The 19,576-nt window shown below is 46.1% G+C and overlaps 1 protein-coding gene across 1 annotated transcript in view; it reads left to right on the top strand.

The window, feature by feature from the left end:
• LOC141248321 (titin-like) overlaps positions 1 to 14,360 on the top strand; it is a 250,459-nt gene extending 236,099 nt beyond the window's left edge. The window contains exons 5-7 of the mRNA XM_073669345.1: positions 10,325 to 10,621; positions 13,416 to 13,673; positions 14,299 to 14,360. Of these exons, the coding sequence (XP_073525446.1) occupies positions 10,325 to 10,621; positions 13,416 to 13,673; positions 14,299 to 14,360 (617 nt within the window). The remainder of the gene's footprint in view (positions 1 to 10,324; positions 10,622 to 13,415; positions 13,674 to 14,298) is intronic.
• Positions 14,361 to 19,576: the final 5,216 nt, after the last annotated feature.

Genomic DNA, 19,576 nt, shown 5'->3' with positions numbered 1-19,576 from the left:
TGTGCCTAGTAGCAGTGTCTGCTAGTCAGCGGATTATCCCGGCTGTTAAGCAAGCTACACCACCTGTAGTTTGGACACTTAATTTTTTCAAAGGAAATGCTTCGGGACCACGGGATACTTAGTGAAGAGCATCAGGAGGCACCCCAAGGCATAGGGGCTGGGACTGGCACTAGGATGCCTTGCGGTGGACAGCCGAGCTCGATCCTTATAAAAGCTTTTTAACTGCAGCAGCTTTAGTGGACGCTACTGGAGCTGGAATTACGCGGCTGCTGGCATGAGACTTGCCCTCCAATAGATCCTTGTAAATGGATTTAAAGTGTATTCATTCAAATTAGAGGGACAATTTAAATTAAAAAGCTTAGAGCTGCCTCCACCACAGGGGGGCTCTCTCGACCCACCAGCGGACAGGCACCAGTATTGGGAGAGGGGGGCTGGCCGTCAGGGTTCACCGCGGCTCTGGCACAAACCCGGCGACACGGAGGTGGCACGGGCAGGAGCGGACTGGCCGTCTCGGCTTCTCACTTTTTGGATTTTAGAAGGGCATGACATGCCTATATCTGTGTCTCCCCCTCCTTTTACTCCTCCACCTCTTTTCTTTTCGCATGACTATATGTACTTGTCACTTTTCCATGTGTTAGTTGTGTCTTCTGAGCAGTTTGTCAGCTTTTGGACACCTTTGAAGGTGTTTTCTATGTGTTTCTATGTGTTTTTGTTTGCCTGCCATTGGTTTTAACGGTGTTCGAAGGTGTTCGACGAACAGTTCGACGAACAGTTCGGCGAACACACGGGTGTTCGACGAACCGAACCGAACTCGAACACTACGGGGGTGGCTCAACACTACTTCCAACTCCTGTCAGTCTGTCTATGGACCAGCTTGCCCGCTCACCTGGGAGCGCTCATCTACTACCTGCCTGCTAGCCTACCTGGAGGCTCCGCCGCCACGTGCTGTGACCACCTGCCTGTCCAGAGACTTCTGCCCGCTCACCTGGGAGCGCTCATCTACTACCTGCCTGCTAGCCTACCTGGAGGCCCCGCTGTCACGTGCTGTGACCACCTACCTGTCCAGAGACTTCTGCCCGCTCACCTGGGAGCGCTCATCTGCTACCTGCCTGCTAGCCTACCTGGAGGCTCCGCCGTCACGTGCTGTGACCACCCGCTTATCCAGAGACTCTCGCCTGCTCACCTGGGAGCACACATCTACCATCTGCCTGCTAGCCTACCTGGAGGTTCAGCCGTCACAGGTCGTACCTACCCTTTACCCAGAGACTGCCGCGGTCACTTGCCGTGACCTCCTGCCCGTTCAACCAGAGACTGTCCCGGTCACCTGCTGTGACTGCCTGCCCATCTTCCCTGGTCGCCACCCGCTCCCTTACAAGGACCGCCCCCTTGTATAGTAGCTCAGAGGTTCCGCCTCCCAGACCCGTTACAACCGTTTTTTCCATTTATAGCAACTGGGTCTCCTGTGCACTGTTGGCCTAAGCAGTGAATGGAAGGCTTTCCAAAAATTATGAGGAACTGCAATGGTCCTTGAAACAGACGTGGATTACAGCATAATAAAAACTTTCTACCCATTATTGGGGAGTGGGTCTCCCTTAGTGTTCGCCTATGCATTGAAAAGCAAAAGCTGACTAAAATTAGGAGGAAATGCAATGACCGTTGGAAGAGTCATGGAGGTTGAAGTTAATTAAAAACAATATTTCAATGCCCCTTGGAAGAGCTGTGGAGTTCAGAATGGTTTAACAAGACAGTTTTAATGCCCCTTGGAAGAGACGTGGAGGTTGCAGTAGCTTAACAAGACAGTTTTAATGCCCCTTGGAAGAGACGTGGAGGTTGCAGTTGCTTAACAAGACGGTTTTAATGCCCCTTGGAAGAGAAGTGGAGGTTGCAGTTGCTTAACAAGACGGTTTTAATGCCCCTTGGAAGAGACGTGGAGGTTGCAGTAGGTTAATAGGATGGTTTTAATGCCCCTTGGAAGAGACGTGGAGGTCGCAGTAGCTTAATAACACGGTTGTAATGACCCTTGGAAGAGACGTGGAGGTCGCAGTAGCTTAACAAGACGGTTTTAATGCCCCTTGGAAGAGACGTGGAGGTCGCAGTAGCTTAACAAGACAGTTTTAATGCCCCTTGGAATAGTGGTGGAGGTCGCAGTAGCTTAACAAGACGGTTTTAATGCCCCTTGGAAAAGTGGTGGAGGTCTCAGTAGCTTAGCAAGACCGTTTTAATGCCCATTGGAAGAGACGTGGAGGTAGCAGTAGCTTAACAAGACGTTTTTAATGCCCCTTGGAAGAGACGTGGAGGTCGCAGTAGCTTAACAAGACGGTTGTAATGCCCCTTGGAAGAGACGTGGAGGTCACAGTAGTTTAACAAGACAGTTATAATGCTCCTTGGTAGAGACAAGGAGGTCGCAGTAGCATAACAAGACGGTTTTAATGCCCCTTGGAAAAGTGGTGGAGGTCACAGTAGCTTAACAAGACGGTTGTAATGCCCCTTGGAAGAGATGTGGAGGTCGCAGTAGCTTAACAAGACGTTTTTAATGCCCCTTGGAAGAGACGTGGAGGTCGCAGTAGCTTAACAAGATGGTTTTAATGCCCCTTGGAAGAGACGTGAAGGTCGCAGTAGCTTAACAAGATGTTTTTTTGCCCCTTGGAAGAGACTTGGAGGTCGCAGTAGCTTAACAAGATGGTTTTAATGCCCCTTGGTGGAGAAGTGGAGGTCGCAGTAGCTTAACAAGACGGTTTTAATGCCCCTTGGAAAAGTGGTGAAGGTCACAGTAGCTTAACAAGACGGTTTTAATGCCCTTTGGAAGAGACGTGGAGGTTGCAGTAGCTTAACAAGACATTTTTAATGCCCATTGGAAGAGACGTGGAGGTCGCAGTAGCTTAACAAGACGGTTTTAATGCCCCTTGGCAGAGACGTGGAGGTCGCAGTAGCTTAACAAGACGGTTTTAATACCCCTTGGTAGAGACGTGGAGGTATCAGTAGCTTAACATGACGGTTTTAATGCCCCTTGGAAGAGACGTGGAGGTCGCAATAGCTTAACAAGACGGATTTAATGCCCCTTGAAAAAGTGGTGGAGGTCGCAGTAGCTTAACAAGATGGTTTTAATGCCCCTTGGAGAAGTGGTGGAGGTCGCAGGAGCTTAACAAGACGGTTTTAATGCCCCTTGGAAGAATGGTGGAGGTCGCAGTAGCTTAAAAAGATGGTTTTAATGCTGCCCCTTGGAAGAGCAGTGGAGGTCGCAGTATCTTAAAAAGACGGTTTAAATGCTCCTTGGAAGAGACGTGGAGGTCGCAGTAGCTTAACAAGACGGTTTTAATGCCCCTTGGTGGAGAAGTGGAGGTCGCAGTAGCTTAACAAGACGGTTTTAATGCCCCTTGGAAAAGTGGTGAAGGTCATAGTAGCTTAACAAGACGGTTTTAATGCCCTTTGGAAGAGACGTGGAGGTTGCAGTAGCTTAACAAGACGTTTTTAATGCCCCTTGGAAGAGACGTGGAGGTCGCAGTAGCTTAACAAGACGGTTGTAATGCCCCTTGGAAGAGACGTGGAGGTCACAGTAGTTTAACAAGACAGTTATAATGCCCCTTGGTAGAGACAAGGAGGTCGCAGTAGCATAACAAGACGGTTTTAATGCCCCTTGGAAAAGTGGTGGAGGTCACAGTAGCTTAACAAGACGGTTGTAATGCCCCTTGGAAGAGATGTGGAGGTCGCAGTAGCTTAACAAGACGTTTTTAATGCCCCTTGGAAGAGACGTGGAGGTCGCAGTAGCTTAACAAGATGGTTTTAATGCCCCTTGGAAGAGACGTGAAGGTCGCAGTAGCTTAACAAGATGTTTTTTTGCCCCTTGGAAGAGACTTGGAGGTCGCAGTAGCTTAACAAGACGGTTTTAATGCCCCTTGGTGGAGAAGTGGAGGTCGCAGTAGCTTAACAAGACGGTTTTAATGCCCCTTGGAAAAGTGGTGAAGGTCATAGTAGCTTAACAAGACGGTTTTAATGCCCTTTGGAAGAGACGTGGAGGTTGCAGTAGCTTAACAAGACATTTTTAATGCCCATTGGAAGAGACGTGGAGGTCGCAGTAGCTTAACAAGACGGTTTTAATGCCCCTTGGCAGAGACGTGGAGGTCGCAGTAGCTTAACAAGACGGTTTTAATACCCCTTGGTAGAGACGTGGAGGTATCAGTAGCTTAACATGACGGTTTTAATGCCCCTTGGAAGAGACGTGGAGGTCGCAATAGCTTAACAAGACGGATTTGATGCCCCTTGAAAAAGTGGTGGAGGTCGCAGTAGCTTAACAAGATGGTTTTAATGCCCCTTGGAGAAGTGGTGGAGGTCGCAGGAGCTTAACAAGACGGTTTTAATGCCCCTTGGAAGAATGGTGGAGGTCGCAGTAGCTTAAAAAGATGGTTTTAATGCTGCCCCTTGGAAGAGCAGTGGAGGTCGCAGTAGCTTATAAAGACGGTTTAAATGCTCCTTGGAAGAGACGTGGAGGTCGCAGTAGCTTAACAAGATGGTTTTAATGCCCCTTGGTGGAGAAGTGGAGGTCGCAGTAGCTTAACAAGACGGTTTTAATGCCCCTTGGAAAAGTGGTGAAGGTCATAGTAGCTTAACAAGACGGTTTTAATGCCCTTTGGAAGAGACGTGGAGGTTGCAGTAGCTTAACAAGACATTTTTAATGCCCATTGGAAGAGACGTGGAGGTCGCAGTAGCTTAACAAGACGGTTTTAATGCCCCTTGGCAGAGACGTGGAGGTCTCAGTAGCTTAACAAGACGGTTTTAATGCCCCTTGGTAGAGACGTGAAGGTATCAGTAGCTTAACATGACGGTTTTAATGCCCCTTGGAAGAGACGTGGAGGTCGCAATAGCTTAACAAGACGGATTTGATGCCCCTTGAAAAAGTGGTGGAGGTCGCAGTAGCTTAACAAGATGGTTTTAATGCCCCTTGGAGAAGTGGTGGAGGTCGCAGGAGCTTAACAAGACGGTTTTAATGCCCCTTGGAAGAATGGTGGAGGTCGCAGTAGCTTAAAAAGATGGTTTTAATGCTGCCCCTTGGAAGAGCAGTGGAGGTCGCAGTAGCTTAAAAAGACGGTTTAAATGCTCCTTGGAAGAGACGTGGAGGTCGCAGTAGCTTAAAGAGACGGCTTTAATGCCCCTTGGAAGAGACGTGGAGGTCACAGTGGAATAAAAATACAATATCAATTCCCCTGGGAAAAGTGGTGGAGGTCGCAGTAGCTTAACAAGACGGTTTTAATGCCCCTGGCAAAAGTGGTGGAGGTCGCAGTAGCTTAACAAGACAGTTTTAGTGCCCCTTGGAGAAGTGGTGGAGGTCGCAGTAGCTTAACAAGACAGTTTTAATGCCCCTTGGAAGAATGGTGGAGGTCGCAGTAGCTTAACAAGAAGGTTTTAATGCCCCTTGGAAGAGCCATGCAGTACAGCATCTTAAAAACATTATTCCCATTATTGGGGAGTGGGTCTCCCATAGTCTTTGCCTATGCCTTCCAAGCAAAAGCTGCCAAAAATCAGGAGGGATGAACTTGCAATGCTGGCAACACGGACCAAGGTCACCATGGTGGTATAGTGGTGGTGGAGGCTGAGGATAAGGAGAAGAGCAAAATACAGCTGAACTGAGGAAGCATATACCCATGTGTGGGTGTGAAGCGGTGCATGGGAATACACCTCCCGAAATAACACAGTGGATTTGACTCTGTGTTACTCTGCTGTCATTTGGTGGTGATGAGAAGTCTGGCCCAAGTCAGCCCTTGTTCATTTTGATAAGGGTCAGCTTGTCAGCATTGTCACTTGACAGGTGAGTGCACTTATCAGTTATAAATCGCCCAGCGGCACTAAAAACACACTCCGATAACACGCTAGCGGCAGGGCAGGCCAGGACCTCCAAGGCTGACAGAGCGAGTTCATTCCAAGTGTCCAGCTTGGATACCCAATAATTAAAAGGCACAGAGGAATCACGGAGGACGCTGGTACGGTCTGCAAGGTACTCCCTCACCATCTTTTGAAACTTTCCACTTCTTGTGAGATTACCCCGCGCCTCAGGGCCTGTAAGCTGGGCGGGTCTCAGAAAACTGTCCCAGAATATTGACAGTGTTCCCCTGCTTCTGCTGGATTGGAGTTGCGTCTCTCTCGCCTGTATGCCTTGGTTGGTCAATGAACTGTGACCTCTGCCGCTAGCGTGTTCAGATGGGAATTTTTTTAACAGTTCTGCAGCAAGGGCCTTCTGGTACTTCCCCATTTTTGTAGACCTCTCCACCTAAGGAATAAGAGAGTGAAAGTTCTCCTTGTAGCGGGGGTCTAAAAGTGTCACCAACCAGTAATGACTGTCACCCAACATTTTTACAACGCGAGGGTCACGGTTAAGGCAGCGTAACATAAAGTCAGAAGTGCGTGCCAGACTGGTAATGGGCAAGATTTCCGTGTCCTCACCAAGATGACGACTGACCATGCTCTTCTCCTACTCCTCCTTCTCCCCCATGTCCTCAGGCCACCCACGCTGAACCAACGGTATGACAGTTGTACAGGTACTACCGTCTACAGCGCATGATACCAGCTCCTGTTCTTCCTCCTCCTCCTCCTCCTCTCCCTCATTGTCCCCCAATGCACGTTGGGATGAGATGAGGCTGGGCTGTGTGTAATCGCCCACTACGGCTTATTGATCCATCTCATCATACTCTGGCTGCAATGCCTCCTCTTTAATTCTCTGCAGAGAACGTTGTAAAAGACAGACAAGTGGGATGCTGACGCTAATGATGGCATCATCGCCACTCACCATCTTGGTGGACTCCTCAAAGTTTGTCAGGATGGTACATATGTCAGACATCCAGGTCCACTCCTGAGGTCTTTTGAGTGGAGTCTGACCTGAATATCGACACCCTTGTTGCGGCTGGTACTCCACAACTGCTCTCTTCTGCTCACAAATCCTTTGCAACATGTGGAGGGTAGAGTTCCAAAGTGTGGGGACATCATACACCAGTCGGTGTGCCGGAAGCTGCAAAGGATGCTGCAACACAGCAAGTGCGGCGGAAGCTGTAGCCAACTTGCAAAAATGAGCTGACAGGCGGCGTACTTTGACGAGCAGATCTGGAAACTCGGGGTACGATTTAAGAAACCGCTGAACCACGAGGTTAAGCACATGAGCCAGGCATGGTACGTGTGTGATCTCGCCTCGCCTCAGAGCCGCCACCAGGTTACGGCCATTGTCACACACGACCATGCCTGGATGTAGGTTCAGCAGTCTCAGCCACAGATCTGCCTGCTCTTTCACAGCTGTCCACAACTCACAAGCAGTGTGAGGTTTATCACCTAAGCTTATGAGTTTCAGCACAGCCTGTTGCCGCTTGGCTGAGGCCGTACTGCAGTGCTTCCAGCTTGTAACTGATGTGGTGATATCTGAGATGGATGCTGAACATGAGGAGGAGGAGGAGGATGAGGTGCAGGCGCTGTACACTGTGGGGGCAACTCTGTCTGACGGTGTGAGGAGGATGTGTTCCGTCCCAAGGTCCGACTGGGTCCCGGCTTCCGCTATGTTTGCCCAGTGTACCGTCAGGGAGATGTACCGTTCCTGGCCGCAAGCACTTGTCCACGTGTCCGTTGTCAGGTGGGCTCTCCCAGTAACTGCGTTGTTGAGGGCACGGCAGATGTTTTGGGTCAAGTGCTTGTGTAGTGCGGGGATGGCACATCAGGCAAAATAGTGTCGGCTGGAGACCGAGTACCGAGGGACAGCCACCGCCATAAGGTTGCGGAAGGATTCCGTCTCCACCACCCTAAATGGCAGCATTTCCAACGCAAGTAGTCGTGAAATGTGCGAATTTAGGACTGTGGCCTGTGGGGCGTTAGCTGCGAATTTGCACTTTCGTCCAAAGCTCTGGGATATGGACAATTGAATGCTGCGGTGGGACGTGGACGTGGACGTTGATGCTGTTTCTTGAGAAACTGCCATAACAAGTGAAGACTGAGAGAAGGGGGCATCTTTGCATGCAGTATGGACAGGGGATTGCCTTGCACGCACAACAGGGGGTTCTATTACACGCACAACAGTGGAAGAAGCAGTGGTAACACCTGCTGACACTGGTCGTGGACCCTGGGGTTCGCCCCACAAAGTCGGGTGCTTTGCTGCCATGTGCCTGATCACGCTGGTGGTGGTCAGGCTGGTAGTTTTGTCACCCCTGCTGATGCTGGCATGGCAGGTGGTACAAATGGCCTTTTTGGGGTTATCAGCAGAGTCTTTAAAAAAATTCCAGACTCTGGAAGACCTACCAGTTGTACTGGCAACGTCCCTCGTGTTGGTGTTATGGGGAACGGTTGCCCGCCTTCTGTCTGCGGCCACCACACTGCTTCTTCCTGGCTGTTGGGGTACTCTGCCTCCCTCCACCTGTGTGCTGCTGGCCTCGCTCTGTGTGTCCTCCTGCCACATTGGGTCAGTTACTAGATCATCCACCACCTCCTCCTCTTCCACTTCAGCACTACGGTCCTCCTCCTCACTTCGTGGCAATTGTGTCTCATCATCGTCCACCTCTTGTGACAAATTGCCAGCGTCGCCTTCCTGTGGCCGTGGCTGTTCAAATATTTGGCCATCGCTACATGGGATCTCCTCTTCCACCACTTCAAGCGGAGCAGGCGAGGGGCCCAAATATGGAAATGGACCAATGAACAGCTCTTCAGAGTGTCCAACTGTGGGATCAGTTGCTGTCTGACGATACTCGGCATGGTGGGAGGAAGGAGCTTCAGGGTGAGGAGGAGTATGCAGTTGAGACTCACAGCTACTAACACTTGACCGTGTGGAAGACAGACCGGAGGTGGTGGTGCCCAGGTGACTGGAAGTATTATCTGCTATCCAATTAATAACCTGTTCACACTGATCAGTTTGCAATAGTGGTGTTGTTGTGTGCTTCCATAGTAATTCGGTCAAGAAGTGGGAGCGAGAAGATGTGGCTGTTGGTTGTGGCACATTTTCACCTTGGCCACGACCCCATCCTCTGCACGCACCATCACCAGAACGTCCAGTTCCACGTCCCTTGCCACGCGCCTTGCCCATTGTAAATGAAGTAAAATAGCTTACACTCGCACTATCAATGGCAAAAGGGTAATAAAAAGGAGATAAGAACCGTGGAAGAGGAAAACCACAGTTCTAGTTCTCTGGCCTACACCAGAATCTTTTAAACAGATATATTTGTGTTTGAACAGTCAGCGAGACACTCAAATTTTTTTTTTTATGGAAAAAAGGCAAAAAAGTGGACAATACAGAGATTTGAACTGTGGAACTACTAAATCACAGTTCTAGTTATCTGCCTACACCAGACTCTTTTAAACAGATATATTTGTGTCTAAACACTCACAGAAACACTCAATTTTTTGGGGGGGAAGGGGAAATACCAAAAGGTTAATAAGACGGGTATTTGTACAGTCTGATTGAGGAAAAACAAAAAAGAAGAGGATTTAGATGAAAAAAAAAGGATTTTTCCTGGCCCCTGAGACCTGGGGCTAAGTCTAGCAATGTTAGAAGCAGCACACAGGACTGTAATGCCGTGTTTGTTGGTATAACCACTGCGCTTCCTATACAGCCTGCCTGCCTGTGATGGATATTAGTCCTCAGAAGGCGTGTTTGTTTGATTTGGCAGGCTTTAGAGACCCTACACTACCTATTTCGCAGTATAAATCTCTCCCTAGCTCAGCGGCACTCGCCCTACACTGTCTGATCTGGAGCGACTGTGTCCAAGATGGCGGCGCCCGGTTTTAAATACTCGAGGTGACGCTGTGCGGCCAGCCAATCACTGTAATGCCCACAACCAACATGGCTGCGGCATAACAGTGACTGGCTGGCAATCCCTGCATGTTCATTGGCTCTGTAAAGAGCGCCAAACATGCAGGGTGGAGACCCGAGCTCCCGCCCGAGTAACCCGGAAATGCTCGGTGCTCGCCGAACATCCCGAGTAGTGAGATGCTCGAGCGAGTACCGAGCAGTGTCGAGCATGCTCGCTCAACACTAATTACAATCTATTATTATAATCTATGGTGCTATTCACATGCCTGTGTTTTTTTAGGGCCATGGGTCAGTAAAAAAATCACAGAGAGGTGTCCATTTTTTTATCTGATCAAAGTGACCTATACAGGTCCATGGATATGTATAAATCTATGTGCTGTCTATGTGGTCTTACATAATGCACACACATGGCCAGCAGTTTCCCCACTTGCTCTACATCACTTTTGTCTGTGTAATGTACATTGGATTGTTCTGATCAGTCCCCGTAATAATTATTCTTGTTAATAATTAAATATTTTTAAGACTTTTAATACCGTAATCACCTTCTTTCACTTCCAGGCATGGTGAGGGTGAGAAGAGGTGATCCTACTGTTCTGCAGTGTGAGGCTGATCCCGGAGACACATTACTATCAGTTACATGGAAGCTTCATCTATATAATTCATCCTGTGTAATATCATATAAAATAGAGGAGGATAATACAAAGACGTCATACAGCTCCTGCAGCACAAGGATGAGAAGTGACCATTTATCACTGACCATCAATAACACTGAGATGTGTGATGAAGGGACGTACACTTGTGAAGTGGCGAATGATGAGGACACGTTCTTCAGAAAGTTTTCACTAAAAGTATTAGGTGAGTTGTAAGGTTTATCTATTAAACAACCTCCATATAACTTCAAATGTGCCCAATATCCCTTAAATATGTTCCCTTTTAATGGGGAGAGATTGTTGATGGAAGGCAGTGGTCAGAGTCATTTATGGGAGGTATACAAAAGTTCATTTTAATCAATAAATCTTGGAATAATAATAACTACCTCAATTGGATGGGTTTAAATAAAATGTCCCTGTGCTGAGATAATCTTATAAATGTGCCCCTGTGTAATGGCTGTGTCTGAGAGTGCAGGAACACGGTCTGATCATGCCACAGCTCCCGGGCAGGGGAGGACCCAAAAGAGTATACAGACATTACAGCCGGGATCATAGATGATTCTTCTTGTGAGGTAAAACATTTCACTGCCTGATTGTAAACAATGTTTTACTTCACAGAAAGAATCAGCTGTGATTCTGGCTGTAATGTCTGCATACTCTCTTCCTTCCTCCCCTGCCCAGGAGATGTGGTATGAACAGACCGTGTTCCTGCACGGTCAGACACAGCCATTACATAGTACACAGCGGGGGAACATTTATAACATTATCTCAGCACAGGAACATTTTATTTAAATACATTCAATTGTGGAAGTTATTATCATTCCAAGATCTGTTGATTAAAAATAACCTTTATTCATGGGAAAACCTCTTTAAGGAAGACACTTACCATATGTATCTTTGATTTTATGCGGCTTGTTTACAGCAGCAGGAGATGATTGTGTTGACCATGCTGGAGGCAGTGTTCATATTTATGACTTGGTTATTGAGGACCACAGAACCAGCATGGATATCAAATGTGTTGTCCTCCCCTCCCTTACCTTTTCTTGAATTTGGTTCAAAGAGGCTGTCACGAGCTTAGACTCTGCAAAACTGATGACAGCTTCATATAAGAAACCTGTAGAGAATGAGATGTTAAAACACGACTTTGAATGAGTTGGGAAAAGTTTTTACCCACTTCATGTGCAATCTGGTCATTCCATAACTTTGCAATGCTTTTTAACCTTAGAAATACAGTTGAAACCGGAAGTTTCCATCCACTATATAAAAAAGACACATTCATGTTTTTCTCAATATCTGACATGAAATCAGAATAAACCTTTCCTGTTTTAGGTCAGTTAGGATTATACCATAATTTTTTACTATTTGCCAAATGCCAGAATAATGAGAGAGAGAGAATGTTTTAAGGCATTTTTAATACTTACTGCAAAGTCAAAAGTTTCCATCCATTTCATTAGTATTTGGTGCCATTGCCCTTAAACTGAATGACTTGGGTCACACATTTGGGATATCCTCCCACAAGCTTCTCACAATAGTTGGTGGGAATTTGGGCCCATTCCTCCTGACAAAACTGGTGTAACTGATCCAGGTTTGTAGGTCGCCTTGCTCACAGCCTTTTCAGCTTTGCCCATAAATTTTCAATAGGATTGAGATCAGGGCTTTGTGATGGCCTCTCCAAAACATGGACTTTGTTATCCTTAAGCCACTTTGCTACCATTTTGACAATATTGTCCATTTGGAAGACCCATTTCCGCCCAAGCTGATGTCTTGAGATGTTGCTTCAGTATTGCCACATAATCTGCTTTTCTCATGATGCCATCTATTCTGTGAAGTGCACCAGTCCCCCTGCAACAAAACAACCCCACAACATGAAGCTGCCACCCCAGTGTTTCACAGTCAGGATGATTTTCTTAGGCTTCCAAGCTTCTCCCTTTTACCTCCAAACATAACGATGGTCATTATGCCCAAAAAGTTCAATTTTAGCATCATCAGACCACAGGATATGTCTCCAAAAATTAAGATCTTTGTTCCTGTGTGCATTTGCAAACATTAATCTGGCTTTTTTATGTTTTTTTTTTTTTGAGTAATGGCTTCTTCCTGGCAGAGTGGCCTTTCAGCCTATGTTGATACAGTACTCGTTTCACTGTGGATATTGACACAATCTTACCATCTTCACAAGGTCTTTTGCTTTTGTCCTTGGGTTGATATGCACATGTCGGACTAAAGCATGTTCATCTCTGGGACACAGAACCCGTCTCCTTCCTGAGCGGTATGATGGCTGGACATTCCCATCTTGTTTGTACTTGCGTATAATTGTTTGTACAGATGAATGAGGCACCTTCAGGTATCTTGAAATTGTACCCAAGGATGAGCCAGACTTGTGCAAGTCCACAATACTCTTCCTGATGTCTTGGCAGATTTCTTTAGACTTTCCCATGATGCTACACAAAGAAGCAGTGTGTTTCAGGTGTGCATTAAAATACATCCACAGGTGTGTCTCTATTTAACTTAGATGTTGCCAAAAAACTATCAGAAGCTGCCAAACACATGACATCATCATATGGGCAGTCCAGAACTGTTTAAAGGCATAGTAATCGTAGTGTTTGTAAACTTTTGACTTTACATCTTATGTCAAATATTGAGAAAAACATGCAAATGTGTCTTTTTATATAGTGTATGTAAAGTTCTGGTTTCAACTGTAAGCGCTCTGCATTACCTTGCTTCTTGTCTTAAGTGATGGCTGTAGCATTCAACAAGAAGCCTATTACAGCTGATCCTGAAGGGCAGTGGGTAGGGCTGTAGAGGAGTTATCACTGAAACCAATATTAGGAGCATCAGTGGTCCTTCATGTCAGACGGTTAGCATATTTTCTTGGCATATTCAATGGCAATCACTTCTTATTTATTGAAATCTTTGTAGTCAAGGAAATTTGATAACCCCTTCATGATATTTAGAAAAATTCTTCCTATTTACTAATAATCAAATTCCATTTACTTTATCAGTCCAGCCATTTCCATTTCTAAAATTAAGCAGTGACGGATTTCCACAGTGTGAAGCCATCGGTGGGAATCCGCCTGCAGAAATCTCCTGGATCCCACATTTAGATGATATAAACACTACAAAACTGGAAGATCCGGACCGGATGTGGTCAGTGATCAGCACAATCATGAGAAGTGGAATTAATAGGACGTCGGTAACTTGTGTTGTATCTCATCCAACGTTTGTAAATTCATGGAAAGCAGAAATTACACTGAGTAGTGGTAAGCATTTACATTATTTTTTATTATTTATACAGTATATTGTTTTCTAAAATTAAAGGGAGCTAACAGTATACAGCTGGAGATAGCATTTATGGAACACAATGGGATACCCCCTCCTAGAAGATTTGAGTGCCACGAAATCCTCTGCCAGAAAGAAGCAATACAAAAAGGTGACTCGTTCTTGACGCCGTGATTCTTCATCTGGTAATGGAGGCCCAGCATCCAAACATTCAGGGGGCCTAAAGAAGACTGGCAAAGAGTAGAGGAAGGATTGAGGAGACCTAAAATGGGGGAATGGCTGTAAAGCAACTAAATTTGGGTGGCAGCAAAGCCTGGTACAATTTATGTCCTAAGTTCTTTTTTAAACAATTATTTTATCCAAAATATTAAATTTTCATCTTAGCATGAAAAGTTTTACAAAGATTCCTTTGGATTGATAATCATGATAATCACAACAGTGAACAAGCAATCCATAGACTTCGATGTAGTCTGTCCATGCGCTCAGAGACACTGAAGGTACGTGTCATGATTCCACCCCTCATTGTGTCTTGTGCGCAGTGATTGACAGGTCAGTCATCCAGGCTTGTGCAGGGGCGTGCTGAGCTGTCTGTGTTTTGATTTACAGCTCGGCCGTCCAATCTGAGATTGAGAGGTGCTGAGCTTTCGTCAGGTGTTCCCTGTTCCTAATGATTACTCAGCTACTTAACATACTGGCAGTCCCAGATAGCTGTCAGTCGTAGCTTCAGATCAGTATGGTTTGTTTCGCTAGGTCCTGTGCCTTGCTTTTAGATCCATTGCTGCCAGACCTTGGACCTCGTTCTGACCATCCCTTTTGCCCAGCCACTTTGCTCTGATCCACCATCTTCCTGGTATTCTAACCTCGGACTGTTACCTAACTACACCTCTGTATTTTCACTCTGTTTATGATGTACCCTCCTGGCTCTTGACCTTGGACTCCTTGACTGTCTTGACTCACGGATTATCCATAAGAAGTGACTCAGCGTCACATTACGGAGACAGAGAAGCAGAGGCGCTGCCTGACGAGCCGAAGGTCTGCACCTGTGGCAACATTTCGGGGGTCTTCCCTTTTTCTCAAGCATGCAATCTTCACCATCTTCCTTCCTTAATACGACGCACACCATGTGACACCCACCATCAATCTCTCCAAAACAGATTAACAGAAAAATATTATACAGAGAAGATTTTTTGGATTCAGTTTGCCCTAAAGGGATGGATGAAAAATGTAATGTCAATGTGTTTCTATAAATTTGGATGCAGTTTTTGCTGCACCTGTGTATGCATAGCCCAATTGATCAAGATATAACATTTTTTGATAGAATCTGGTAATATATTGAATAAGGAATTGATTGCTTCGATTTATTGGTCTATCTGGCAGTGGGAAGGAATGACTGCGTTACAGCATTTAACTGACAAGGCGGAAGGCAATGAAATTGGATTTGGTCAGTTTGCTTTACAATTTATGTCCTCCCAGCCAAGTATGCGTAAAATATCTACAAAAACTGACAACTAAAAAGCTAAATGTCTGCAAAGCTGTAATTACTGCAAATGGAAGATTCTCTGATTAATGTAATTTACAAAAAATTTGTGTTTGTTAAAAAAGTTTCTTAAGGATTCCAAACTTTTCACGTCTACAAGTTTGCAATTTTTATCCTGAATTGATATAGTACTTTGGACAACTGGACAATTCAAAGTACAGGGTGTAACATACCTGGCGGCGTCCTTGCATGGTGGTCCATCTCCCACTGTGCAAGAGCGCGCACTTGATCTCCAGTCCAGAATGTCTCTCTGGCTTCCCTCCATGCTGTCTGTTTGTGTCTGTTTCTGCTGCTTAAGGGCGGCGCCCGATCACTTCCTGCTTTTTGTACCTGCTGTGGGTCACACCCCTTGTGCGTCCTCAGCCTATTGCTGTCTGTCACCTGGTATATAGCTCAGCTGCTCCCATCTATCCCTGCCTGAGCATAGTGTTTCATTCAGTGTGTGCTTGCACTCTGAAGGTGCCAGGTCCCGTTCTTTGTCTCCTGCTTTGCGGTATCAGTTCCCGTGTCTGAACTGAGTCCTGTCTATGTCTCCTGCCTTGCGGTATCAGTTCCCGTGTCTGAGCTGAGTCCTGCCTGTTCCTCCTGCCTTCTAGGGGCCTATTACCTAGACCCGCTCCTGTATCTTGTCTGTCCTGTCTGAACACGCTCCTTGCCTGTTCATCCTGCCTCTCTGGGGGCCGTATTCCCAGACCCGCTCCTGTATTCCGCTGCAGTGTCGGTCTCCTCCGTACACTCAGTTCCAGTCTGAACTCTCTCCTATCCTTTACCTGTTTTGCCTCTATGTCCGTTCCCTTCCTTTTTCTGCAGAGTCTGAACTCGTACCTAACTCCTGCTTGATGTCTCTGTACTCCCGTTTGTGAGTTTCTGGTCCACTCTCTTCTTCACTGCTAGTACCCTGTGGGTATCTGGCTCTGCCTTTCCCTTCCTGTCTGTTCCGTGTGAACAGAGCCCTGTTCCCCCTGCTCAGTCTAGCCTGCTCTGACTCCTTTGCTCACCGCTCCGGCGGTTCTAGCCTGCTCTGACTCCTTTGCTTACCGCTCCGGCGGTTCTAGCCTGCTCTGACTCCTTTGCTCGCTGCTCCGGCAGCCTTGCTCCGCTCTGACCCTTTTGCTCACTGCTCCGGCAGTCTCGCTCCGCTCTTATCCTTTTGCTCACTGCTCCGGCAGTCTTGCTCCACTCTTGCTCACCGCTCCAGGCGGTCTCGTCCTGCTTTACTCTTGCTCACTGCTCCGGCAGTCTCGCTCAGCTCTGACCCTTTGCTCACCGCTCCTGGCGGCCTTGTCCTGCTCTACTCTTGCTCACCGCTCCAGGCGGCCTTGTCCTGGCCTGTTCTCGCTCACCTCTCTGGGCGGCCTCACTCTGCTGTGTTTGTCCGCCACATCTGTGGTTCTGTTCCTGAGTCCCAGTGTGTACTGGGTCCTATCCCGCCAGTGTCCCTACCTGCTAGTGCCTCCCTGTCTGCACTCTAGCTGTGCTTGCCTGTACCCCTCTGCCTGTATTGTTCCTGAGTCCCAGTGTGTACTGGGTCCTATCCCGCCTGTGTTCCTATCTGCTAGTGCCTCCCTGTCTGCACTCTAGCTGTGCTTGCCTGTACCCCCCTGCCTGCATACCCGCCTGCCTGCATACCAGTCGTGCCTGCCTATACCCACCAGTCTGTGTGCCAGCCTACCAGTCTGTTCCTGTATTCCCCTGTGTGGGTCAACAGCCGTGTCCGGGGTCTGTCCTGGAGTAGCACCTGGTCCCTCTGCTCGGTTCCTCCTTGGTGCACTGGCGTCGTATGCCGTCGTGCGACCCTGGTCGGATCGGGTGAATACCTAGTTACGCCCCTCCAGGCATTCACTCTCCGGCACGGTCCAGTGGTCCAGTGGAATCACTACAATCACACGCACACGCCGCTCAGCCCGGGCGTGTGCATTACACAGGGTGGGCCATTTATATAGATACACCTAAATTAAATGGGAATGGTTGGTGATATCAATTCCTGTTTGCGGAACATTAGTATATAGGAAGGGGAAACTTTTCCAGATGGGTGGAGAGTGACCATGGTGGCCATTTTGAAGTCGGCCATTTTGGATCCAACTTTATTTTTTTTCAATGGGAAGAGGGTCATGTGACACATCATATTGGTTTTAACGTAACTTTATTCTTTCATGAGTTTTTTACAAGTTTATAACAACTTCTAAAATGTGTTCAAAGTGCTGCCCATTGTGTTGGATTGTCAATGCCACCCTCTTCTCCCACTCTTGACCCACTGATAGCAACACCGCAGAAGAAATGCTAGCACAGACTTCCAGTATCCATTGTTTCAGATGCTGCACATCTCGTATCTTGATGGTATGGTGTGGTATATGGGGTACAAAGATAGTGGGGCCATTCTTCATCAATGGAAACCTCAATGCCACTGGATATCTAAAATTGCTCCATGGTGATGTGTTGCCCTCTTTATGCACTGAAGATGGCACGTTCCCTGAGTTTTTCCAACAAGATGGTCACCACCACATTATGGATGTTAGGTCCAAGCATTCCTACATGAACAGTTTCCTGGAAAGTGGATTGGTGTTTGTGTGCCAGTTGAATGGCCACCAAGGTCTCCCGATCTGACCCCCTTAGACTTTTATCTTTGGGGTCATCTGAAGGCAATAGTCTATGCTGTGAAGATACGAGATGTGCAGCATCTGAAACAAGGGATACTGGAAGCCTGTGCTAGCATTTCTTCTGCGGTGTTGCTATCAGTGTGTCAAGAGTGGGAGAAGAGAGTTGCATTGACAATCCAACACAATGGGCAGCACTTTGAACACATTTTATAAGTGGTCATAAACTTGTAAAAAACTCATGAAAGAATAAAGTTGCGTTAAAACCAAGCACACCATTGTTTTTCTTATGAAATTCTCAATAAGTTTGATGTGTCACATTACCCTCTTCCCATTGAAAAAAATAAAGTTGGACCCAAAATGGCCGACTTCAAAATGGCCGCCATGGTCACCACCCATCTGGAAAAGTTTTCCCCCTCCCATATACTACTGTGCCACAAACAGGAAGTTGATATCGCCAACCATTCCCTTTTAATTTAGGTGTATCCATATAAATTGCCCACCCTGTATTTTATTGACCTCCTAAACAATAATGAGAATCCAGATGAATGCAAGGTATTCATGAAATTACTACAAAATTATTAACCCCTTTCTGCATCCAAAAGTGGTAAATTATTAAAGGCCTCAGGTATTTTGGGCACCTTGACAAACTACTATTTCAAGGTGCTCCCCTCTTTAATTTTAAAAATTATAAAATTAAAAAAAGACGTATTAAGTGGCAGTTGCTATTCATGGTAAAACATGGCAGGATGCTTTATTTTTGTTCTGCTCCTCCCACCCCCCAGATTAAGTACAAAAAATGTGAATGATTAAAATGATAGTTGGAGAAAATTAATGAAAAATGACTAATAGTTTTTAAAATCTGGAATTTAATTTTTTTTATGGTGGTAAAGCAGTTGAAATTTTTACATTTATTGAATCCTTTTTTTTATTTGAATATCTTCCTCATAATTTCTAATCATCTGATGCCTTTTCCTACAGACAAAGATTGGGAAAAAATCCCTGTGATCCTGGGAGCTTTGATCAGTTTTCTCCTAATTCTAACATGTCTTCTCATCTGGAAGCTCTCATATCTCAGGTAATAATGTGATATCAATGTGATTTATTTTATATTGTTAAACATTTTCTTATTGGGGAAGATTTAATGGGGAGGAGAGCGTTGGTAAAGGGTGTTTTAGAATTACAGTGACAATGTATGGTCAGTTGTGTCTAAGATCCTGAACTTAGGCTCATCAATGGATGGACCAGTTCAAGGAAAAAATGTCTGCTTTCTTTGAAAAACAGCACCACAGCTGTTCCATGGTTGTGTGTAGTATCATTAGAGTTGTGCAGTAACACCAGGTACAACTCAAGGAAAGATTTTTGTTTGTATTTTAAGATGTGTGCAGTAAAAATATTAACTTTGATAAAATGTGATTTCGTGATACTCTGTCAGGAGTTGTACACGTTATATACAAAGCAATCATGGGTCAGGAGTGTCTGGTTCCAAAATAACTAATTAAAAAGAAAAGTGCATGTGCTTTTGTAATAGGAGAAGCAGTCCTGACATGATTATCAGGGTCATTGATGACAAGAAATAAACATGAATACACATCAAAGGACAAATAAACACTTCATATTTACCCCCGTTGAACCCGTAGAGTCTTATTGGTCTGGCCTATATCCATTAATTTGGGCATGTCTTTGCTCCTAATAAATTTATAATCCTTTGGTTATAAGCACTTGCACTTTATTAGTGTATGACTAAATATAA

The sequence above is a fragment of the Phyllobates terribilis genome, unplaced genomic scaffold (assembly GCF_046119375.1).
Source record: "Phyllobates terribilis strain yellow unplaced genomic scaffold, ASM4611937v1 Scaffold_2__4_contigs__length_985480577, whole genome shotgun sequence".
In the NCBI taxonomy this organism is placed as follows: domain Eukaryota; kingdom Metazoa; phylum Chordata; class Amphibia; order Anura; family Dendrobatidae; genus Phyllobates; species Phyllobates terribilis.
This window is presented reverse-complemented; position numbering and strand designations above follow the sequence as displayed.